The 25,677-nt window shown below is 50.3% G+C and overlaps 1 protein-coding gene across 12 annotated transcripts in view; it reads right to left on the bottom strand.

The window, feature by feature from the left end:
- The window catches only part of LOC128685474 (serine-rich adhesin for platelets), a 316,490-nt gene that overhangs the window by 182,478 nt on the left and 108,335 nt on the right, over nt 1-25,677 (bottom strand). For all 12 annotated transcript variants that reach the window (XM_070082944.1, XM_070082945.1, XM_070082947.1 and 9 more), the window contains exon 3: nt 21,067-21,232. In XM_070082944.1, the coding sequence (XP_069939045.1) occupies nt 21,067-21,130 (64 nt within the window). In that variant the 5' untranslated portion in view covers nt 21,131-21,232. The remainder of the gene's footprint in view (nt 1-21,066; nt 21,233-25,677) is intronic.

Here is a 25,677-nt window from a genome sequence, read left to right as displayed (position 1 = left end):
CCAGAGGATGGCTACGAGGGTGCCTCCAGAGGATGGCTGAGGGTGCCTCCAGAGGATGGCTACGAGGGTGCCTCCAGAGTATGGCTGAGGGTTCCTCCAGAGGATGGCTACGAGGGTGCCTCCAGAGGATGGCTATGATGGTGCCTCCAGAGGATGGCTACGAGGGTGCCTCCAGAGGATGGCTACGAGGGTGCCTCCAGAGGATGGCTACGAGGGTGCCTCCAGAGGATGGCTACGAGGGCGCCTCCAGAGGATGGCTACGAGGGTGCCTCCAGAGGATGGCTACGAGGGTGCCTCCATAGGATGGCTACGAGGGTGCCTCCAGAGGATGGCTACGAGGGTGCCTCCAGAGGATGGCTACGAGGGTGCCTCCAGAGGATGGCTATGAGGTTGCCTCCAGAGGATGGCTATGAGGTTGCCTCCAGAGGATGGCTGAGGGTGCCTCCAGAGGATGGCTACGAGGGTGCCTCCAGAGGATGGCTGAGGGTGCCTCCAGAGGATGGCTACGAGGGTGCCTCCAGAGGATGGCTGAGGGTGCCTCCAGAGGATGGCTGAGGGTGCCTCCAGAGGATGGCTGAGGGTGCCTCCAGAGGATGGCTACGAGGGTGCTTCCAGAGGATGGCTACGAGGGTGCCTCCAGAGGATGGCTACGAGGGTGCCTCCAGAGGATGGCTGAGGGTGCCTCCAGAGGATGGCTACGAGGGTGCCTCCAGAGGATGGCTACGAGGGTGCCTCCAGAGGATGGCTACGAGGGTGCCTCCAGAGGATGGCTGAGTGTGCCTCCAGAGGATGGCTACGAGGGTGCCTCCAGAGGATGGCTGAGGGTGCCTCCAGAGGATGGCTACGAGGGTGCCTCCAGAGGATGGCTACGAGGGTGCCTCCAGAGGATGGCTACGAGGGTACCTCCAGAGGATGGCTACGAGGGTGCCTCCAGAGGATGGCTGAGTGTGCCTCCAGAGGATGGCTACGAGGGTGCCTCCAGAGGATGGCTGAGGGTGCCTCCAGAGGATGGCTACGAGGGTGCCTCCAGAGGATGGCTACGAGGGTGCCTCCAGAGGATGGCTACGAGGGTGCCTCCAGAGGATGGCTACGAGGGTGCCTCCAGAGGATGGCTACGAGGGTGCCTCCAGAGGATGGCTACGAGGGTGCCTCCAGAGGATGGCTACGAGGGTGCCTCCAGAGGATGGCTACGAGGGTGCCTCCAGAGGATGGCTACGAGGGTGCCTCCAGAGGATGGCTACGAGGGTGCCTCCAGAGGATGGCTACGAGGGTGCCTCCTGAGGATGGCTACGAGGGTGCCTCCAGAGGATGGCTACGAGGGTGCCTCCAGAGGATGGCTACGAGGGTGCCTCCAGAGGATGGCTACGAGGGTGCCTCCAGAGGATGGCTACGAGGGTGCCTCCAGAGGATGGCTACGAGGGTGCCTCCAGAGGATGGCTACGAGGGTGCCTCCAGAGGATGGCTACGAGGGTGCCTCCAGAGGATGGCTACGAGGGTGCCTCCAGAGGATGGCTACGAGGGTGCCTCCAGAGGATGGCTACGAGGGTGCCTCCAGAGGATGGCTACGAGGGTGGCTCCAGAGGATGGCTACGAGGGTGCCTCCAGAGGATGGCTACTAGGATGCCTCCAGAGGATGGCTACGAGGGTGCATCCAGAGGATGGCTACGAGGGTGCCTCCAGAGGATGGCTACGAGGGTGCCTCCAGAGGATGGCTACGAGGGTGCCTCCAGAGGATGGCTACGAGGGTGCCTCCAGAGGATGGCTACGAGGGTGCCTCCAGAGGATGGCTACGAGGGTGCCTCCAGATAAATGGTTTAGAGAACTGACGAGTTGAAGAATTAAACACGTGTGCAACACTTGGGCATTTTTATTGTGAAAACGTTTCGCCCACACAGTGGCTTCATCAGTCCTATACAAAGAAGAATGGTGAAGAGCAGAAGGAGCTTGAGGTAATCAGTCCCTCAACCTGGAGACGATGTAATCGACTGAGTGACTGATTACCTCAAACTTCCTCTGGTCTTCATCATTCTTGTTTGTACTGAACTGATGAAGCCACTGTGTGGCGAAACGTTTCCACAATAAAGATACCCCAAGTGTTACACGAGGATGCTACACAGACAGTCAGGGTAGACGGACGTCGTGTGTGAGTGTGACTAGTTCAATGCCAGGTACATACCCTCCTGTCTGATTCTGTACGTGAATACACAACACTGATGGAATAATCATAGTGTTGATGGTGAGGGAGGGAGTCAAGATCTAGGAGGAAGGGGAAGTGTTAGGAGCAGGAAGGACGATGGAGAGAATGAGGGATAAGAATGTGTGCTGGGGAAGGGAGTGTTAGCTGGCAAGGTGTCAGGCAGCACCCTACCATGGTGTGTGTGGTGACTCACCATCCTCAGGCACCTCTGTACCCTGGCGCCGATTCCACACCTCTCCATGCTGCTGCTGCTGCTGCTGCTATTGTTGCTACTACTGCTACTGTTATTGCTACTACTGCTACTGCTACTACTGCTATTGTTGCTACTTCTGTTGCAACTACTGTTATTGTTGTTGTTGCTTCTGCTACTGCTGCTGCTGTTGCTTCTGCTACTACTGCTGTTGTTGCTTCTGCTACTACTGCTGTTGTTGTTGCTACTACTGCTGTTGTTGCTTCTGATACTGTTGTTGCTTCTGCTACTACTGCTGTTGTTGCTTCTGATACTGTTGTTGCTTCTGCTACTACTGCTGTTGTTGCTTCTGATACTGTTGTTGCTTCTGCTACTGCTGCTGTTGTTGCTTCTGCTACTACTGCTGTTGTTGCTTCTGCTACTACTGCTGTTGTTGCTTCTGCTACTGTTGTTGCTTCTGCTACTGCTGCTGTTGTTGCTTCTGCTACTACTGCTGTTGTTGCTTCTGCTACTACTGCTGTTGTTGCTTCTGCTACTACTGCTGTTGTTGTTGCTACTACTGCTGTTGTTGCTTCTGCTACTACTGCTGTTGTTGCTTCTGATACTGTTGTTGCTTCTGCTACTGCTGCTGTTGTTGCTTCTGCTACTACTGCTGTTGTTGCTTCTGCTACTACTGCTGTTGTTGCTTCTGCTACTGTTGTTGCTTCTGCTACTGCTGCTGTTGTTGCTTCTGCTACTACTGCTGTTGTTGCTTCTGATACTACTGCTTTGTTGCTGCTACTACTGCTGTTGTTGCTTCTGCTACTACTGCTGTTGTTGTTGCTACTACTGCTGTTGTTGCTTCTGCTACTACTGCTGTTGTTGCTTCTGATACTGTTGTTGCTTCTGCTACTGCTGCTGTTGTTGCTTCTGCTACTACTGCTGTTGTTGCTTCTGCTACTACTGCTGTTGTTGCTTCTGCTACTGTTGTTGCTTCTGCTACTGCTGCTGTTGTTGCTTCTGCTACTACTGCTGTTGTTGCTTCTGCTACTACTGCTGTTGTTGCTTCTGCTACTACTGCTGTTGTTGTTGCTACTACTGCTGTTGTTGCTTCTGATACTGTTGTTGCTTCTGCTACTACTGCTGTTGTTGCTTCTGCTACTACTGCTGTTGTTGCTTCTGCTACTGTTGTTGCTTCTGCTACTACTGCTGTTGTTGCTTCTGCTACTACTGCTGTTGTTGCTTCTGCTACTACTGCTGTTGTTGCTTCTGCTACTACTGCTGTTGTTGCTTCTGCTACTGTTGTTGCTTCTGCTACTACTGCTGTTGTTGCTTCTGCTACTACTGCTGTTGTTGCTTCTGCTACTACTGCTATTGGTGCTTCTGCTACTGTTGTTGCTTCTGCTACTACTGCTGTTGTTGCTTCTGCTACTACTGCTGTTGTTGCTTCTGTTACTACTGCTGTTGTTGCTTCTGTTACTACTGCTGTTGTTGCTTCTGCTACTACTGCTGTTGTTGCTTCTGTTACTACTGCTGTTGTTGCTTCTGTTACTACTGCTGTTGTTGCTTCTGCTACTACTGCTGTTGTTGCTTCTGCTACTACTGCTGTTGTTGCTTCTGCTACTACTGCTGTTGTTGCTTCTGCTACTACTGCTGTTGTTGCTTCTGCTACTACTGCTGTTGTTGCTTCTGTTACTACTGCTGTTGTTGCTTCTGTTACTACTGCTGTTGTTGCTTCTGCTACTACTGCTGTTGTTGCTTCTGCTACTGTTGTTACTTCTGCTACTGTTGTTGCTTCTGCTACTGTTGTTGCTTCTGCTACTACTGCTGTTGTTGCTTCTGCTACTACTGCTGTTGTTGCTTCTGTTACTACTGCTGTTGTTGCTTCTGCTACTACTGCTGTTGTTGCTTCTGCTACTACTGCTGTTGTTGCTTCTGTTACTACTGCTGTTGTTGCTTCTGCTACTACTGCTGTTGTTGCTTCTGCTACTACTGCTGTTGTTGCTTCTGTTACTACTGCTGTTGTTGCTTCTGCTACTACTGCTGTTGTTGCTTCTGCTACTACTGCTGTTGTTGCTTCTGTTACTACTGCTGTTGTTGCTTCTGTTACTACTGCTGTTGTTGCTTCTGCTACTACTGCTGTTGTTGCTTCTGCTACTACTGCTGTTGTTGCTTCTGCTACTACTGCTGTTGTTGCTTCTGCTACTACTGCTGTTGTTGCTTCTGCTACTACTGCTGTTGTTGCTTCTGCTACTACTGCTGTTGTTGCTTCTGCTACTACTGCTGTTGTTGCTTCTGCTACTACTGCTGTTGTTGCTTCTGCTACTACTGCTGTTGTTGCTTCTGCTACTGCTGCTGTTGTTGCTTCTGCTACTACTGCTGTTGTTGCTTCTGCTACTACTGCTGTTGTTGCTTCTGCTACTACTGCTGTTGTTGCTTCTGTTACTACTGCTGTTGTAGCTTCTGTTACTACTGCTGTTGTTGCTTCTGCTACTACTGCTGTTGTTGCTTCTGCTACTACTGCTGTTGTTGCTTCTGCTACTACTGGTGTTGTTGCTTCTGCTACTACTGCTGTTGTTGCTTCTGCTACTACTGCTGTTGTTGCTTCTGCTACTGTTGTTGCTTCTGCTACTACTGCTGTTGTTGCTTCTGCTACTACTGCTGTTGTTGCTTCTGTTACAACTGCTGTTGTTGCTTCTGTTACTACTGCTGTTGTTGCTTCTGCTACTACTGCTGTTGTTGCTTCTGCTACTACTGCTGTTGTTGCTTCTGCTACTACTGCTGTTGTTGCTTCTGTTACTACTGCTGTTGTTGCTTCTGCTACTGTTGTTGCTTCTGTTACTACTGCTGTTGTTGCTTCTGCTACTGCTGTTGTTGCTTCTGTTACTACTGCTGTTGTTGCTTCTGTTACTACTGCTGTTGTTGCTTCTGCTACTACTGCTGTTGTTGCTTCTGTTACTACTGCTGTTGTTGCTTCTGCTACTGCTGTTGTTGCTTCTGCTACTACTGCTGTTGTTGCTTCTGCTACTGTTGTTGCTTCTGCTACTGTTGTTGCTTCTGTTACTACTGCTGTTTTTGCTTCTGCTACTGTTGTTGCTTCTGCTACTGTTGTTGCTTCTGCTACTGTTGTTGCTTCTGTTACTACTGCTGTTGTTGCTTCTGCTACTGTTGTTGCTTCTGTTACTACTGCTGTTGTTGCTTCTGCTACTACTGCTGTTGTTGCTTCTGCTACTACTGCTGCTGTTGCTTCTGCTACTACTGCTGTTGTTGCTTCTGCTACTACTGCTGTTGTTGCTTCTGCTACTACTGCTGTTGTTGCTTCTCCTACTACTGCTGTTGTTGCTTCTGCTACTACTGCTGTTGTTGCTTCTGCTACTACTGCTGTTGTTGCTTCTGCTACTACTGCTGTTGTTGCTTCTGCTACTATTGTTGTTGTTGCTTCTCCTACAACTGCTGTTGTTGCTTCTGCTACTACTGCTGTTGTTGCTTCTGCTACTACTGCTGTTGTAGCTTCTGCTACTACTGCTGTTGTTGCTTCTGCTACTACTGCTGTTGTTGCTTCTGCTACTACTGCTGTTGTAGCTACCTCTGGTACTTTTATTATTGTTGCTGCTGCAGCGGCCTGCAACACTCAACTACCACAGCAGAGTAAATGTACTCACCTAGTTGTGTCTGCAGGGATACCAATCACAGCTCCAGTTCTCACCTTTACTGTAAACCGGCTTTACTAATTCCTGGGCTCTCAATGCCCGATCGTTTCCACTCTTAAACCTGCGTATGTTATTTACTTTCAGACTGTCGAACGCGTTGCACTCTGCCAGGACTCCTGATATACTCTATCTTGCACACATGTAAGATAACACGTCAATTATATACATCTATATTTACAAACATCTTGTGTGTTTCTTGACTTCTATCCTGTTTCATTTCCCTTTTAAAGCGCCCTGGTCTGAGACCGGGCCGCAGGGACCAGGATCTCTCAACCACTAACTGTTAGAAGTTATGTGGTTAGAAGTATGTGGTTGTTATGTGCTTTTGGCGATATGCTTGGTGTAATGCTCACCCCGAGATCTTTATGCTTTTATATGCCGTCTCTTCTCAGACTACGTTCCACAGCCGGTTTTTTCACTCCTTCCCCTATTCTCTTGGCATTAATGACGATTGAACTCTAATAGCCACATTCCTCACTGTCCGTAGTTTACTGAAGTAACAGCGGAGCTGTGGCCGCCAGCTTCCTTGTTCCTCTCACATCCTCCTCCGTTCCTTGTTCCTCTCACATCCTCCTCCGTTCCTTGTTCCTCTCACATCCTCCTCCGTTCCTTGTTCCTCTCACATCCTCCTCCGTTCCTTGTTCCTCTCACATCCTCCTCCGTTCCTTGTTCCTCTCACATCCTCCTCCGTTCCTTGTTCCTCTCACATCCTCCTCCGTTCCTTGTTCCTCTCACATCCTCCTCCGTTCCTTGTTCCTCTCACATCCTCCTCCGTTCCTTGTTCCTCTCACATCCTCCTCCGTTCCTTGTTCCTCTCACATCCTCCTCCGTTCCTTGTTCCTCTCACATCCTCCTCCGTTCCTTGTTCCTCTCACATCCTCCTCCGTTCCTTGTTCCTCTCACATCCTCCTCCGTTCCTTGTTCCTCTCACATCCTCCTCCGTTCCTTGTTCCTCTCACATCCTCCTCCGTTCCTTGTTCCTCTCACATCCTCCTCCGTTCCTTGTTCCTCTCACATCCTCCTCCGTTCCTTGTTCCTCTCACATCCTCCTCCGTTCCTTGTTCCTCTCACATCCTCCTCCGTTCCTTGTTCCTCTCACATCTTCCTCCGTTCCCTGTTCCTCTCACATCCTCCTCCGTTCCTTGTTCCTCTCACATCCTCCTCCGTTCCTTGTTCCTCTCACATCCTCCTCCGTTCCTTGTTCCTCTCACATCCTCCTCCGTTCCTTGTTCCTCTCACATCCTCCTTTGTTCCTTGTCCCTCTCACATCTTCCTCCGTTCCTTGTTCCTCTCACATCCTCCTCCGTTCCTTGTTCCTCTCACATCCTCCTCCGTTCCTTGTTCCTCTCACATCCTCCTCCGTTCCTTGTTCCTCTCACATCCTCCTCCGTTCCTTGTTCCTCTCACATCCTCCTCCGTTCCTTGTTCCTCTCACATCCTCCTCCGTTCCTTGTTCCTCTCACATCCTCCTCCGTTCCTTGTTCCTCTCACATCCTCCTCCGTTCCTTGTTCCTCTCACATCCTCCTCCGTTCCTTGTTCCTCTCACATCTTCCTCCGTTCCTTGTTCCTCTCACATCCTCCTCCATTCCTTGTTCCTCTCACATCCTCCTCCGTTCCTTGTTCCTCTCACATCCTCCTCCGTTCCTTGTTCGTCTCACATCCTCCTCCGTTCCTTGTTCCTCTCACATCCTCCTCCGTTCCTTGTTCCTCTCACATCCTCCTCCGTTCCTTGTTCCTCTCACATCCTCCTCCGTTCCTTGTTCCTCTCACATCCTCCTTTGTTCCTTGTTCCTCTCACATCCTCCTCCGTTCCTTGTTCCTCTCACATCCTCCTCCGTTCCTTGTTCCTCTCACATCTTCCTCCGTTCCTTGTTCCTCTCACATCCTCCTCCGTTCCTTGTTCCTCTCACATCCTCCTCCGTTCCTTGTTCCTCTCACATCCTCCTCCGTTCCTTGTTCCTCTCACATCTTCCTCCGTTCCTTGTTCCTCTCACATCCTCCTCCGTTCCTTGTTCCTCTCACATCCTCCTCCGTTCCTTGTTCCTCTCACATCTTCCTCCGTTCCTTGTTCCTCTCACATCCTCCTCCGTTCCTTGTTCCTCTCACATCCTCCTCCGTTCCTTGTTCCTCTCACATCCTCCTCCGTTCCTTGTTCCTCTCACATCCTCCTCCGTTCCTTGTTCCTCTCACATCCTCCTTTGTTCCTTGTTCCTCTCACATCCTCCTCTGTGATACAGTGGATTTAATTTCCTCTAGCAGGTCACTGACGTATCAGCAACAGCAGATGTATACTCACCTAGCTATGGTTGCAAGGGTAGATTCACAGCTCCTGGCCCCACCTCTTCACTGGCGTGTGTATGAAGTCAATTTATAAATAGTAATAATCCTTATTTCTACAAGTACATGTACAAGGTATACAGACAATAGCTGACATCAACGATACACTATTATATAGAAAGCCGCTTGTTATGCACAGCATTTCGGGCAAATTAGATCAGTTTTTTCCCAGGATGCGACCCACACCAGTCCACTAACACCAAAGTACCTATTTTACTGCTAAGTGAACAATGACAGCAGGTGTCTTAAGGAAACACGTCCTAATATTTCCACCCGTACCGGGGATTGAACCACAGACCACAGAATGTGAGCTGAGTGCGCTACCGATTGAGCTTAGCGTTTAACATGGGTGTTTACGTAAGGGAAGAGTGTTAAGGTGCATGTTAAGGGAAGAGTGTTAAGGTACATGTTAAGGGAAGAGTGTTAAGGTGCATGTTAAGGGAAGAGTGTTAAGGTGCATGTTAAGGGAAGAGTGTTAAGGTACATGTTAAGGGAAGAGTGTTAAGGTACATGTTAAGGGAAGAGTGTTAAGGTGCATGTTAAGGGAAGAGTGTTAAGGTACATGTTAAGGGAAGGGTGTTAAGGTGCATGTTAAGGGAAGAGTGTTAAGGTACATGTTAAGGGAAGAGTGTTAAGGTACATGTTAAGGGAAGAGTGTTAAGGTACATGTTAAGGGAAGAGTGTTAAGGTACATGTTAAGGGAAGGGTGTTAAGGTGCATGTTAAGGGAAGAGTGTTAAGGTACATGTTAAGGGAAGAGTGTTAAGGTACATGTTAAGGGAAGAGTGTTAAGGTGCATGTTAAGGGAAGGGTGTTAAGGTGCATGTTAAGGGAAGAGTGTTAAGGTACATGTTAAGGGAAGAGTGTTAAGGTACATGTTAAGGGAAGAGTGTTAAGGTGCATGTTAAGGGAAGAGTGTTAAGGTACATGTTAAGGGAAGGGTGTTAAGGTGCATGTTAAGGGAAGAGTGTTAAGGTACATGTTAAGGGAAGAGTGTTAAGGTACATGTTAAGGGAAGAGTGTTAAGGTACATGTTAAGGGAAGAGTGTTAAGGTACATGTTAAGGGAAGGGTGTTAAGGTGCATGTTAAGGGAAGAGTGTTAAGGTACATGTTAAGGGAAGAGTGTTAAGGTACATGTTAAGGGAAGAGTGTTAAGGTGCATGTTAAGGGAAGGGTGTTAAGGTGCATGTTAAGGGAAGAGTGTTAAGGTACATGTTAAGGGAAGAGTGTTAAGGTACATGTTAAGGGAAGAGTGTTAAGGTGCATGTTAAGGGAAGGGTGTTAAGGTGCATGTTAAGGGAAGAGTGTTAAGGTACATGTTAAGGGAAGAGTGTTAAGGTACATGTTAAGGGAAGAGTGTTAAGGTGCATGTTAAGGGAAGAGTGTTAAGGTGCATGTTAAGGGAAGAGTGTTAAGGTACATGTTAAGGGAAGAGTGTTAAGGTGCATGTTAAGGGAAGAGTGTTAAGGTGCATGTTAAGGGAAGAGTGTTAAGGTGCATGTTAAGGGAAGAGTGTTAAGGTGCATGTTAAGGGAAGAGTGTTAAGGTGCATGTTAAGGGAAGAGTGTTAAGGTGCATGTTAAGGGAAGAGTGTTAAGGTGCATGTTAAGGGAAGAGTGTTAAGGTGCATGTTAAGGGAAGAGTGTTAAGGTGCATGTTAAGGGAAGAGTGTTAAGGTGCATGTTAAGGGAAGGGTGTTAAGGTGCATGTTAAGGGAAGAGTGTTAAGGTACATGTTAAGGGAAGAGTGTTAAGGTACATGTTAAGGGAAGAGTGTTAAGGTGCATGTTAAGGGAAGGGTGTTAAGGTGCATGTTAAGGGAAGAGTGTTAAGGTGCATGTTAAGGGAAGGGTGTTAAGGTGCATGTTAAGGGAAGAGTGTTAAGGTGCATGTTAAGGGAAGAGTGTTAAGGTGCATGTTAAGGGAAGGGTGTTAAGGTGCATGTTAAGGGAAGAGTGTTAAGGTACATGTTAAGGGAAGAGTGTTAAGGTACATGTTAAGGGAAGAGTGTTAAGGTACATGTTAAGGGAAGAGTGTTAAGGTACATGTTAAGGGAAGAGTGTTAAGGTACATGTTAAGGGAAGAGTGTTAAGGTACATGTTAAGGGAAGAGTGTTAAGGTACATGTTAAGGGAAGAGTGTTAAGGTACATGTTGAGGGAAGAGTGTTAAGGTACATGTTTAAGGTGAGTAAGCGAGGTAAGGAGGAGCTAGCCAGGACCGGTCGTCAGAGATTGTACGACCACCCCGTTTTGAACCCCACTCCACACCTTCCCACGACCACCCAGTCTTTGAACCCGCCTCCACACCTCCCGACGACCACCCCGTCTTTGAGCCCCCCTCCACACCTCCCCACGACCACCCCGTCTTGGAGCCCACCCTCCACACCTCCCCACGACCACCCCGTCACTGAACCCCCTCCACACCTCCCCACGACCACCCCGTCTTTGAACCCCCCTCCACACCTCCCCACGACCACCCTGTCTTTGAACCCCCCTCCACACCTCCCCACGACCACCCTGTCTTTGAGGCCCCCTCCACACCACATGTTAAGGGAAGAGTGTTAAGGTACATGTTAAGGGAAGAGTGTTAAGGTACATGTTAAGGGAAGAGTGGTAAGGTACATGTTAAGGGAAGAGTGTTAAGGTACATGTTAAGGGAAGAGTGTTAAGGTACATGTTTAAGGTGAGTAAGCGAGGTAAGGAGGAGCTAGCCAGGACCGGTCGTCAGAGATTGTACGACCACCCCGTTTTGAACCCCACTCCACACCTTCCCACGACCACCCAGTCTTTGAACCCGCCTCCACACCTCCCGACGACCACCCCGTCTTTGAGCCCCCCTCCACACCTCCCCACGACCACCCCGTCTTGGAGCCCACCCTCCACACCTCCCCACGACCACCCCGTCACTGAACCCCCCTCCACACCTCCCCACGACCACCCCGTCTTTGAGCCCCCCTCCACACCTCCCCACGACCACCCTGTCTTTGAACCCCCCTCCACACCTCCCCACGACCACCCTGTCTTTGAGGCCCCCTCCACACCTCCCCACGACCACCCCGTCCTTGAGCCCCCCTCCACACCTCCCCACGACCACCCCGTCACTGAACCCCCCTCCACACCTCCCCACGACCACCCCGTCTTTGAACCCCCCTCCACACCTCCCCACGACCACCCCCTCTTTGAACCCCCCACCACACCTCCCCACGACCACCCATCTCTGATCCCCCTCCACACGACCACAGATCTCTGATACCCTTAGACACGACCACCCATCTCTGATCCACCTCCACACGACCACCCATCTCTGATCACCCTCCCTACGACCACCCATCTCTGATACCCCTCCACACGACCACTCATCTCTGATCACCCTCCCCACGACCACCCATCTCTGAAACCCCTCCACACGACCACCCATCTCTGATACCCCTCCACACGACCACCCATTTCTGATCCACTTCCACACGACCACCCATCTCTGATCCCCCTCCACACGACCACCCGTCTCTGATACCCCTCCACACGACCACCCATCTCTAATACCCCTCCACAAGACCACCCATCTCTGATACCCCTCCACACGACCACCCATCTCTGATACCCCTCCACACGACCACCCACCTCTGATACCTCTCCACACGACCACCCATCTCTGATCCCCCTCCACACGACCACCCGTCTCTGATACCCCTCCACACGACCACCCATCTCTGATACCCCTCCATACGACCACCCATTTCTGATACCCCTCCACACGACCACCCATCTCTGATCCATCTCAACACGACCACCCATATCTGATACCCCTTCACACGACCACCCATCTCTGATACCCCTCCACACGACCACCCATCTCTGATCCACCTCCACACGACCACCCATCTCTGATCCACCTGCACACGACCACCCATCTCTGATACCCTTCCACACGACCACCCATCTCTGATACCCCTTCACACGACCACCCATCTCTGATACCCTTCCACACGACCACCCATCTCTGATACCCCTTCACACGACCACCCATCTCTGATACCCTTCCACACGACCACCCATCTCTGATCCACCTCCACACGACCACCCATCTCTGATCCACCTGCACACGACCACCCATCTCTGATACCCTTCCACACGACCACCCATCTCTGATACCCCTTCACACGACCACCCATCTCTGATACCCCTCCACACGACCACCCATCTCTGATACCCCTCCACACGACCACCCACCTCTGATACCTCTCCACACGACCACCCATCTCTGATCCCCCTCCACACGACCACCCGTCTCTGATACCCCTCCACACGACCACCCATCTCTGATACCCCTCCATACGACCACCCATTTCTGATACCCCTCCACACGACCACCCATCTCTGATCCATCTCAACACGACCACCCATCTCTGATACCCCTTCACACGACCACCCATCTCTGATACCCCTCCACACGACCACCCATCTCTGATCCACCTCCACACGACCACCCATCTCTGATCCACCTGCACACGACCACCCATCTCTGATACCCTTCCACACGACCACCCATCTCTGATACCCCTTCACACGACCACCCATCTCTGATACCCCTCCACACGACCACCCATCTCTGATCCACCTCCACACGATGAAAGTCACTGAGTATACAAGGAAAAAAATCAAAAAGCCAACGCCGTGGACAAGAGCACAGAGAGAGGCAGGAACACAGAGAGAGGCAGGAACACAGAGAGAGGCAGGAGCACTGAGAGGGGGCAGGAGCACAGAGAGAGGCAGGAGCACAGAGAGAGGCAGGAGCACTGAGAGGGGGCAGGAGCACAGAGAGAGGCAGGAGCACAGAGAGAGGCAGGAGCACAGAGAGAGGCAGGAGCACAGAGAGAGGCAGGAGCACAGAGAGAGGCAGGAGCACAGAGAGAGGCAGGAGCACAGAGAGAGGCAGGAGCACAGAGAGAGGCAAGAGCACAGAGAGAGGCAGGAGCACAGAGAGGGGGCAGGAGCACAGACAGAGGCAGGAGCACAGAGAGAGGCAGGAGCACAGAGAGAGGCAGGAGCACAGAGAGAGGCAGGAGCACAGAGAGGGGGCAGGAGCACAGACAGAGGCAGGAGCACAGACAGAGGCAGTAGCACAGACAGAGGTAGGAGCACAGAGAGAGACAGGAGCAAAAAGAGAGGCAGGAGCAGAGAGAGAGGCAGGAGCACAGAGAGAGGCAGGAGCACAGAGAGAGGCAGGAGCACAGAGAGAGGCAGGAGCACAGAGAGAGGCAGGAGCACAGAGAGAGGCAGGAGCACAGAGAGAGGCAGGAGCACAGAGAGAGGCAGGAGCACAGAGAGAGGCAGGAGCACAGAGAGAGGCAAGAGCACAGAGAGAGGCAGGAGCACAGAGAGAGGCAGGAGCACAGAGGCAGGAGCACAGAGAGAGGCAGGAGCACAGAGAGAGGCATGAGCACACAGAGAGGCAGGAGCACAGAGAGAGGCAGGAGCACAGAGAGAGGCAGGAGCACAGAGAGAGGCAGGAGCACAGAGAGAGGCATGAGCACACAGAGAGGCAGGAGCACAGAGAGAGGCAGGAGCACAGAGAGAGGCATGAGCACACAGAGAGGCAGGAGCACAGAGAGAGGCAGGAGCACAGAGAGAGGCAAGAGCACAGAGAGAGGCAGGAGCACAGAGAGAGGCAAGAGCACAGAGAGAGGCAGGAGCACAGAGAGATGCAGGAGCACAGAGAGAGGCAGGAGCACAGAGAGAGGCAGGAGCACAGAGAGAGGCAGGGGCACAGAGAGAGGCAGGAGTACAGAGAGAGGCAGGAGCACAGAGAGAGGCAGGAGCACAGAGAGAGGCAAGAGCACAGAGAGAGGCAGGAGCACAGAGAGAGGCAAGAGCACAGAGAGAGGCAGGAGCACAGAGAGAGGCAGGAGCACAGAGGCAGGAGCACAGAGAGAGGCAGGAGCACAGAGAGAGGCATGAGCACACAGAGAGGCAGGAGCACACAGAGAGGCAGGAGCACAGAGAGAGGCAGGAGCACAGAGAGAGGCAGGAGCACAGAGAGATGCAGGAGCACAGAGAGAGGCAGGAGCACAGAGAGAGGCAGGAGCACAGAGAGAGGCAGGGGCACAGAGAGAGGCAGGAGTACAGAGAGAGGCAGGAGCACAGAGAGAGGCAGGAGCACAGAGAGAGGCAAGAGCACAGAGAGAGGCAGGAGCACAGAGAGAGGCAAGAGCACAGAGAGAGGCAGGAGCACAGAGAGAGGCAGGAGCACAGAGGCAGGAGCACAGAGAGAGGCAGGAGCACAGAGAGAGGCATGAGCACACAGAGAGGCAGGAGCACACAGAGAGGCAGGAGCACAGAGAGAGGCAGGAGCACAGAGAGAGGCAGAAGCACAGAGAGAGGCAAGAGCACAGAGAGAGGCAGGAGCACAGAGAGAGGCAGGAGCACAGAGAGAGGCAGGAGCACAGAGAGAGGCAGGAGCACAGAGAGAGGCAGGAGCACAGAGAGAGGCAGGAGCACAGAGAGAGGCAGGAGCACAGAGAGAGGCAGGAGCACAGAGAGAGGCAGGAGCACAGAGAGAGGCAGGAGCACAGAGGCAGGAGCACAGAGAGAGGCATGAGCACACAGAGAGGCAGGAGCACACAGAGAGGCAGGAGCACAGAGAGAGGCAGGAGCACAGAGAGAGGCAGGAGCACAGAGAGAGGCAGGAGCACAGAGAGAGGCAGAAGCACAGAGAGAGGCAGGAGCACAGAGAGAGGCAGGAGCACAGAGAGAGGCAGGAGCACAGAGAGAGGCAGGAGCACAGAGGCAGGAGCACAGAGAGAGGCAGGAGCACAGAGAGAGGCAGGAGCACACAGAGAGGCAGGAGCACAGAGAGAGGCAGGAGCACAGAGAGAGACAGGAGCAAAAAGAGAGGCAGGAGCAGCAGTAAACATGTGACTGGGTGAGGTAATATGCCTCACCTCCATATTCTCAATTGAGAGAAATTATTCTGAAGTGATGACTGATGTTGAAGGAAGTGTCGACACCCAGGTCGAGTGTCACCTTCTGTCACTCACTCGAGGCCGACACTTCAAGGTTGTAACTATGTACAAGGTCAGGATATCACTAAAACAGAAACCTGCATCATATGGGAATGTTTCACTCGCGTCACACCGGTATTTCAGAGACAAGAGCATTACACGGTCCGGTCCCAGACCAGACCTCCAACTGAAAGCCAGATCAACCAGGCTGTTTCTTCTAGCCGTACGCAGTTCAACACAAATTGCAGAGTCCAAGCAGCAATAGCTTCCCAGTTGGAAGCCTTACCAACCAGGCTGTTTTATACTAGGATATTTGCTCTCACACACCCACGTCTCACACACCCACGTCTCACACACCCACGTCTCACACACCCACGTCTCACACACCCACGTCTCACACACCCACGTCTCACACACCCACGTCTCGCACACCCACGTCTCACACACCCACGTCTCACACACCCACGTCTCGCACACCCACGTCTCGCACACCCACGTCTCACACACCCACGTCTCGCACACCCACGTCTCGCACACCCACGTCTCACACACCCACGTCTCGCACACCCACGTCTCACACACCCACGTCTCACACACCCACGTCTCACACACCCACGTCTCACACACCCACGTCTCACACACCCACGTCTCACACACCCACGTCTCACACACCCATGTCTCACACACCCACGTCTTGCACACCTACGTCTCACACACCCATGTCTCACACACCCACGTCTCACACACCCACGTCTCACACACCCACGTCTCACACACCTACGTCTCACACACCCACGTCTCACACACCCACGTCTCACACACCCACGTCTTACACACCCACGTCTCACACACCCACGTCTCACACACCCACGTCTCACACACCCACGTCTCACACATCCACGTCTTACACACCCACGTCTCACACACCCACGTCTCACACACCCACGTCTCACACACCCACGTCTTACACACCCACGTCTCACACACCCACGTCTCACACGCCCACGTCTCACACACCCACGTCTCACACACCCACGTCTCACACACCCACGTCTCACACACCCACGTCTCACACGCCCACGTCTCACACGCCCACGTCTCACACACCCACGTCACACACACCCACGTCACACACACACACGTCACACACACCCACGTCACACACACCCACGTCACACACACCCACGTCACACACACCCACGTCACACACACCCACGTCACACACACCCACGTCACACACACCCACGTCACACACACCCACGTCACACACACCCACGTCTCACACACCCACGTCTCACACACCCACGTCTCACACACCCACGTCTCACACACCCACGTCTCACACACCCACGTCTCACACACCCACGTCTCACACACCCACGTCTCACACACCCACGTCTCACACACCCACGTCTCACACACCCACGTCTCACACACCCACGTCTCACACACCCACGTCTCACACACCCACGTCTCACACACCCACGTCTCACACACCCACGTCTCACACACCCACATCTCACACACCCACGTCTCACACACCCACGTCTCACACACCCACGTCTCACACACCCACGTCTCACACACCCACGTCTCACACACCCACGTCTCACACACCCACATTAGCCAGCAGTTTAAGACTGGACTAATGTCTTCACACTTGTTCTTATAGCTTAAGATCATACATAATACATGTACTGAGGACACAGAGGTGAAGATGAGAGGGGGGAGAGCTAGAAGAGGTAAATATTATGTACAAAGTGAGGTGCCTTATGTCTGGGTGAGGTGAACCAAGGTGCTAGCATAACAAGGGGGGTCCTGCTTGTTACACTCGTAGCGTCTGGGTGTGGTGAACCAAGGTGCTAGCATAACAAGGGGGGTCCTGCTTGTTACACTCGTAGCGTCTGGGTGTGGTGAACCAAGGTGCTAGCATAACAAGGGGGGCCCTGCTTGTTACACTCGTAGCGTCTGGGTGTGGTGAACCAAGGTGCTAGCATAACAAGGGGGGTCCTGCTTGTTACACTTGTAGCATCTGGGTGTGGTGAACCAAGGTGCTAGCATAACAAGGGGGGTCCTGCTTGTTACACTCGTAGCGTCTGGGTGTGGTGAACCAAGGTGCTAGCATAACAAGGGGGGCCCTGCTTGTTACACTCGTAGCGTCTGGGTGTGGTGAACCAAGGTGCTAGCATAACAAGGGGGTCCTGCTTGTTACACTTGTAGTGTCTGGGTGTGGTGAACCAAGGTGCTAGCCTAACAAGGGGGGCCCTGCTTGTTACACTCGTAGCGTCTGGGTGTGGTGAACCAAGGTGCTAGCATGACAAGGGGGCCCCTATTTGTTACACTCTTAGCACCTGGAACCAAGGTGCTAGCATAACAAGGGGGGCCCTGCTTGTTACACTCGTAGCGTCTGGGTGTGGTGAACCAAGGTGCTAGCATAACAAGGGGGGCCCTGCTTGTTACACTCATAGCGTCTGGGTGTGGTGAACCAAGGTGCTAGCATAACAAGGGGGGTCCTGCTTGTTACACTCGTAGCATCTGGGTGTGGTGAACCAAGGTGCTAGCATAACAAGGGGGGTCCTGCTTGTTACACTCGTAGCATCTGGGTGTGGTGAACCAAGGTGCTAGCATAACAAGGGGGATCCTGCTTGTTACACTCGTAGCATCTGGGTGTGGTGAACCAAGGTGCTAGCATAACAAGGGGGGTCCCTGCTTGTTACACTCGTAGTGTCTGGGTGAGGTGAACCAAGGTGCTAGCATAACAAGGGGTGTCCTGCTTGTTACACTCGTAGCGTCTGGGTGTGGTGAACCAAGGTGCTAGCATAACAAGGGGGGTCCTGCTTGTTACACTCGTAGTGTCTGGGTGTGGTGAACCAAGGTGCTAGCATAACAAGGGGGTCCTGCTTGTTACACTCGTAGCGTCTGGGTGTGGTGAACCAAGGTGCTAGCATAACAAGGGGGTCCCTGCTTGTTACACTCGTAGCATCTGGGTGTGGTGAACCAAGGTGCTAGCATAACAAGGGGGGTCCCTGCTTGTTACACTCGTAGCATCTGGGTGTGGTGAACCAAGGTGCTAGCATAACAAAGGGGGTCCCTGCTTGTTACACTCGTAGCATCTGGGTGTGCTGAACCAAGGTGCTAGCATAACAAGCGAGGTCCCTGCGTGTTACACTCATAGCGTCTGGGTGTGGTGAACCAAGGTGCTAGCATAACAAGGGGGGTCCTGCTTGTTACACTCGTAGCGTCTGGGTGTGGTGAATCAAGGTGCTAGCATAACAAGGGGGGTCCCTGCTTGTTACACTTGTAGCATCTGGGTGAGGTGAACCAAGGTGCTAGCATAACAAGTGGGGTCCCTGCTTGTTACACTCGTAGCGTCTTTGTGAGGTGAACCAAGGTGCTAGCATAACAAGGGGGGTCTCTGCTTGTTACACTCGTAGCGTCTGGGTGTGGTTAACCAAGGTGCTAGCATAACAAGGGGGGTCCCTGCTTGTTACACTCGTAGCATCTGGGTGTGGTGAACCAAGGTGCAAGCATAACAAGGGGGGTCCCTGCTTGTTACACTCATAGCGCCTGGGTGTGGTGAACCAAGGTGCTAGCATAACAAGGGGGGTCCCTGCTTGTTACACTCGTAGCGTCTGGGTGTGGTGAACCAAGGTGCTAGCATAACAAGGGGGGTCCCTGCTTGTTACACTCGTAGCGTCTGGGTGTGGTGAACCAAGGTGCTAGCATAACAAGGGGGGTCCTGCTTGTTACACTCGTAGCGTCTGGGTGTGGTGAACCAAGGTGCTAGCATAACAAGGGGGGTCCCTGCTTGTTACACTCGTAGCGTCTGGGTGTGGTGAACCAAGGTGTTAGCATAACAAGGGGGGGCCCTGCTTGTTACACTCGTAGCGTCTGGGTGAGGTGAACCAAGGTGCTAGCATAACAAGGGGGGTCCCTGCTTGTTACACTCGTAGCATCTGGGTGAGGTGAACCAAGGTGCTAGCATAACAAGGGGGGTCCCTGCTTGTTACACTCGTAGCGTCTGGGTGAGGTGAACCAAGGTGCTAGCATAACAAGGGGGATCCCTGCTTGTTACACTCGTAGCGTCTGGGTGTGGTGAACCAAGGTGCTAGCATAACAAGGGGGGTCCCTGCTTTTTGCACTTGTAGCGTCTGGGTGAGGTGAACCAAGGTGCTAGCATAACAAGGGGGATCCTGCTTGCTACACTCGTAGCGTCTGGGTGAGGTGAACCAAAGTGCTAGCATAACAAGGGGGGTCCCTGCTTGTTACACTCGTAGTGTCTGGGTGTGGTGAACCAAGGTGCTAGCATAACAAGGGGGGTCCTGCCTGTTACACTCGTAGCATCTGGGTTTTTGTGAACCAAGGTGCTAGCATAACAAGGGGGGTCCTGCTTGTTACACTCGTAGCGTCTGGGTGTGGTGAACCAAGGTGCTAGCATAACAACGGGGGTCCTGCTTGTTACACTCGTAGCATCTGGGTGTGGTGAACCAAGGTGCTAGCATAACAAGGGGGGTCCTGCTTGTTACACTCATAGCGTCTGGTTGTTGAACCAAGGTGCTAGCATAACAAGGGGGGGCCCCGCTTGTTACACTCGTAGCGTCTGGTTGTTGAACCAAGGTGCTAGCATAACAAGGGGGGCCCTGCTTGTTACACTCGTAGCGTCTGGTTGTTGAACCAAGGTGCTAGCATAACAAGGGGGGGCCCCGCTTGTTACACTCGTAGCGTCTGGTTCCCTGGTCGGGAGGGCATGCCTATATGCCTGTGTGTGATATACGCCGAACATAACGTACTCTTAAGAATGCCACAACCAGGGACAAAAGCTTTTCAAGTCCACTCTCGAAATAGCGCAGTTTATAATGGCACAGGTCAAAATGACACGGTACCATGTACCGTGTGGTCACCGTGTACAGTTTAGTCACCGTGTACAGTGTAGTTACGGTGTGGTCACTATGCATGAAGCTTTTCATTTAATAGCTGGAAAATTCGCGGATAAACTTCCACCAGTTGTAATTAATTTAAAAGTCAGTGATTCCCGAAGGAAGAGAGGGAAGGAAGAAGGGTAGAGAGGGAGGGAAGGAGGGGAGAGAGAGAGAGAGAGAGAGAGGGGGAAGAAGAGGTGGCGGAACAGGAAGCAGTAGATATCAAAGTTGTTCCGAGGAACAAGCACACTCGTCTACCAGTCACTACTTGTAAAGAAGAGTAAAGCGGAAGGTTCTCTGCCCACCCTCCTGGTGTGTTCACTACCAACATCCACGACAAGAATATCATTTCCAAAACAACATTTCATGGTAACTAGAAGCCTACTACAATATAATCTGTAATGACTTTTGTAAACTCTGGAATAATGAGTACGAGAGTACATGGGAGTACACGGAAGAACATGGGAGTACAAAAGAGAACATGGGAGCACATGGCAGTACATGGGAGTACACGAGAGTAGATGTGAAAACATGGGAATACACCAGAGTACATGAGAAAGACAGACAGCAGAGGATTTGGAGGTCCACACCGAGACTATCTGCTGCTACTATCTAGATGAAAGACTATCATGTATTAAGTAGGTGTGTGTTAAGTCAAGGATAGCAGAGAGAGAGAGAGAGAGAGAGAGAGAGAGAGAGAGTTAGGTTGGGGGTTGTGGCACCAAGAACGTACCTGGAGGCAGTTCTGGGGGTGGTGGGTGCAGGGCCATGTTAGTGGTCTCCAGCAAGGCAATCATCGCCTCAGCCACTAAGTCTTCCTCCTCCTCTACTGTTTCGGTGCTTTCCCTTGGTGGCACTGCTGGTGGTGGCACTGCTGCCAGATAATGCTACACCATCACCTGCCACAGAGAACAAACACAGTTATATAATGACCATCACTAATACACTATCAATAATATACTTATTGTTGTAAATAATTTTGACGTATTAGAATAAGATACAGTCCATCAACCAAGGTTGATAGACTGATTACCTCATTTTCATTTCACCACTACACCTGCTGCCTCTGTACTTGACTGAAGAAGTCTACTGTGTAGGTGAAACGTTTCATCAACAAAGATACCCAACTGTTGCACATTTGTCTTAATCTTCAACTTGTCGGTATTTTATACCATTTTCAACAATATAACCCGTGGATAACCTGTGACCAGTTTTAAGAGTTATCGTACTGTCACCACTCGATGCATGGTCAGGCCCTCTTGTTGACTGGCTGGTCGACCAGGCTGTTGCTGGTGGCGACCCGCCCACCCACATATCCATCACACCCTGTTTCATGCGAGGAAATAGTGTTTGATCCGAGATAGCTCAATTCCTTGGATCAAGAGCCCTTCTCCAGCATCAAGGAGCCTCACAGAGACATTCACAGTACAGCTGGGTTTATGACCCCCCCCCTTCCCCCGGCCCGGTCTCAAACCAGGCCTAAAACTGGAAATATTCGAGGCCTATCAACTCATAAAATACATAACATAAATACATACTAACTATACAGAAAGTTAAGAATATTTATGTGTCGTAGAGTGTGCACGTAAAAATGAAGATCAGTCCTGCCAGAGTGCAAAACTTTTAACATATTCCAGTTTCACATTGATATTGCTGGTTAAAGAGGTGTAGAGCACGTGTACTGCACGGGGATCATTAAGGCTGCGTGGCAACCATTCAACACCAGTCATGAATACTTCAATACCTTCAATTCCCTTAGAAACTTCTTCCTTTTTGAAATACGAGACGTACACACTTTGTACATTAAGCTTATAGTTAGCAGCGGTCACAATATACACAACGAAAAGCAAATATTACTCCAGTAATCTTCACTACTCAACAATAGTGATAAAATAGCATTTGTTGTGGTGGAGGTGAAAAAAATCTAGAGAAGCTAAACACAGTGATCTATAAGTGCCCAAAACTTCAGGTGGTAAAAAAGGGTGCCAGAGGTCATCGGCCGTTTGTCATAGTAGGAGCTGCCAGAAGTCACCGGTTTCTCCAACACGCAAGTTATACTTTCTGTATCAAACTAAACATATATTACTCTATTAAAAAATATTCCAGTAGTCCTTTCACGAGCTAGTCCAAAATCACGGACCAGATTCATAAAATAAGTGATACACTGACCGGATTCATCCAGATTCATCCAAGAAATAAGTGAACCACGACTGGATTCAAAACCTGAGAGTATCGAGGCATCCTTAACACCCAAACGGATTTGTTGAAAAAATAAGGTATCTTCTGAGTGGATTCATAAGCTGAGGAGTTTTACATGCCCTTATCAAACACCCAAACAGTAACTTACTAGAGCTGTAAGATTGTCCCAAACACATACATGTACAAATACAGATAGATACAATACAAATTGACAAATCTACACTTTAAGGAGGATATTAGTAGAATATACAGTAAAACAACCAATATAATCACATCATGAAATCCTGTGTAGTCTGCAACCATACAAAAGGGCTACTGCATGGATTTCGTGCAACTTCTGTGAGAAATGGGCCCATGCACCTTGTGCAGATATTCAGGAATCATCTACAAGAGATATTAAATCAAAGAAATGTTTTTGGGTATGCCCAAGTGAGATCAAACTATGGAATAAAATCACATTGGTATTAAAAGATAACATCAAATCGGCCTTCATAGAAAACTGGACAGCATTCTATAACAGATAGGGAAATAAAAAGTCTGGGCCAAATGGTGCTGTCGCCCCTGGTACAAATGCTGTCCTGGAAGACAGTAACTGTAAGAATGGAGAATTGAATGTTAGTGGCCTAGAGGGAGACAGGAGCACTAGTGGGGGAACAGATGTAGACAAGAACATGCCAAAACCAATGTTACAACTAGCAATACCACGGGAGATAGTAAACAAGGGGATGCCCAAAGAAACAGTGAAGATAAATCACCAGAAATAACTGGTGAAGGCTTCATTGTTAGCACTACTGCTGAGGATAGCAATGAGACAGGAAAGCATGCACCAGTAGGGAATACAGTCACAAAAAACTAAGGCAAGCAGAAACCAGGCCAATGCAAATTCTATGCACTTGGTATCTGCAGGTATGGAGTATCTGGAAAAACAGATGGGAAGTGCAATTTGACCACCCTAGAAAATGCCGTTCCCATATAACAACAGGAAAATGCAACCTCCCTTCTTGTAAGCTTTTCCACCTTGAAATGTGTCACTCTTCATTTTAGGAAAGACAATGCTATAACTTACATTGTCAAATACACCATCTAAAGGGAACAAGAAGATACAAAACATCCAGACTATGGGAAAACCTAGGTAGCCACAGCCACTCCGGAGTTTTTTTTAGCGCCATGAAGGAAAACAAGCTGGCAAGAAATGACAGAAATCGTACACCAACTCCGATCATTTCTGGAGTGGAATCACAGTCGATGGCCTCCACTCCAAAACAACAGATATTAGTGCCAGGAAAAAAGATCCACCCCCCATACCACCAATACCACTAATCTGACGACATTCATCTTTGCAAATATACAGGATCTAAAGCCAGCAATGAACAACAAAATACCTTTCATCCATGGACTGCTTACAGAGTCAAATGCAATGTTCGTGGTTTTCACAGAGACCCACATAAAGGACCACTTTGACAATGAAATATGGTTCCCAGGTTACAACCTATATCAATGAGACAGTGAACAGGCAAAGAGGGGGAGGGGGGGTTGGCCTGTACATCACAGGGTCACTTATATGCTCGGAACTACTAAATGTCTCAAATGATGTAGTTAAAGTTTTGGCAGTAAAGATCGAGAACAAAAACCTGGTCATTGTGGGTGTATACAAGCCTCCGGATACAACTTCCCAACAATTCCAGGAACAGTTTTTGAAATTTGATCACTGTCTGGAAAATCTTCCCGCTCCTGTCCCCAACATCTTGCTCCTGGAGGATTTCAACCTAAGGCACCTAAAATGGAGGAATGTGGCAAATAATCTTGTAGCAGAGATAACACCAGGAGGCAGCTCAGATGAAAGCTCGCACACACACGAGCTTTTAAATCTCTGCACCAAATTCACCTTAAACCAGCAAATAAGAGAGCCTACAAGACTGGAGAATACATTGGACCTCATCTTCATTAACAATGATGATCTGATACGAAATATTACAATATCAAAAACAATAAATATACTCAGATCACAACATAATAGAGGTTCAGACATGTATGCGCGGAGCCCCAGACCGACAAAATGTGATCAGTCACGAGGAAGTCTTCACCAAATTCAACTTCAATAATAAAAAAATAATGTGGGACCAAGTAAACCAGTTCCTAAGTGATATAAACTAAGAAGATAGCCTAAGCAACACGAATCCAAACCTATGTCTAGAATAAATTAACTCGAGGTATACTCAAGGCATATTCCTTTAGGAAAAAGGAGAAGCTGTAAACTAAAAAGAGAAAGGCGCTCCCTATACAGGCGAAGGCAAAGAATAACAGAGAGGCCAAAAGAGACCAATATATCCGTAATACGCAGGGAGACACTGGTCAGAAATTAGCAAACATCGAACTAAAGTTAAAGGAATCTTACAGGAGTCAAGATACGCGGGAAGAACTAAAAGCCATGTATGAAATTGAAAGAAATAAAAAATATTTCTTTTCTTATGCCAAAGTCAAAAACAACATCCAGTATTGGGCCCTTAAACGAGATGGGTCCTACACAGATGACAGCAAGGAAATGAGTGAGCTACTCAAGTTCTGGTATGACTCGGGTTTTAGCAAGCCGCTAACCAGACAGAGTCGATGACCTAAATGAATTTTTTATGAGACAGAATTTGGAAGACTCGAACGTATCTGATATCCTGATGCCAAATGACTTCGAACAGGCGATAAATGACATGCCCATGCACTCTGTCCCAGGCCCAGACACATGGAACTCCGTGTTCATCAAGAACTGCAAGAAGCTCCTATCATGAGCTTTTAACATCCTATGGAGAGGGAGCATGGACACGGGGGTCGTCCCACAGGTGCTAAAAACAATAGACATAGCCCCACTCCACAAAGGGGGCAGTAAAGCAATAGCAAAGAACTACAGACCGATAGCACTAACGTCCACATCATAAACATCTTTGAAAGGGTCCTAAGAAGCAAGATCACCACCCATCTAGATACCCATCAGTTACACAGCCCAGGGCAACACGGGTTTAGAGCAGGTCGCTCCTGTCTGTCCCAGCTAATGGACCACTATGACAAGGTTCTGGATGTTCTAGAAGACAAACAAAATGCAGATGTAGTAAACAGAGATTTTGCAAAAGCCTTTGATAAGTGTGACCATGGTGTA

This window comes from Cherax quadricarinatus, chromosome 8 (assembly GCF_038502225.1).
Source record: "Cherax quadricarinatus isolate ZL_2023a chromosome 8, ASM3850222v1, whole genome shotgun sequence".
Taxonomy (NCBI): Eukaryota; Metazoa; Arthropoda; class Malacostraca; order Decapoda; family Parastacidae; genus Cherax; species Cherax quadricarinatus.
Note: the sequence above shows the minus strand (reverse complement) of the source record. Positions and strands in the feature narration are given on the sequence as shown.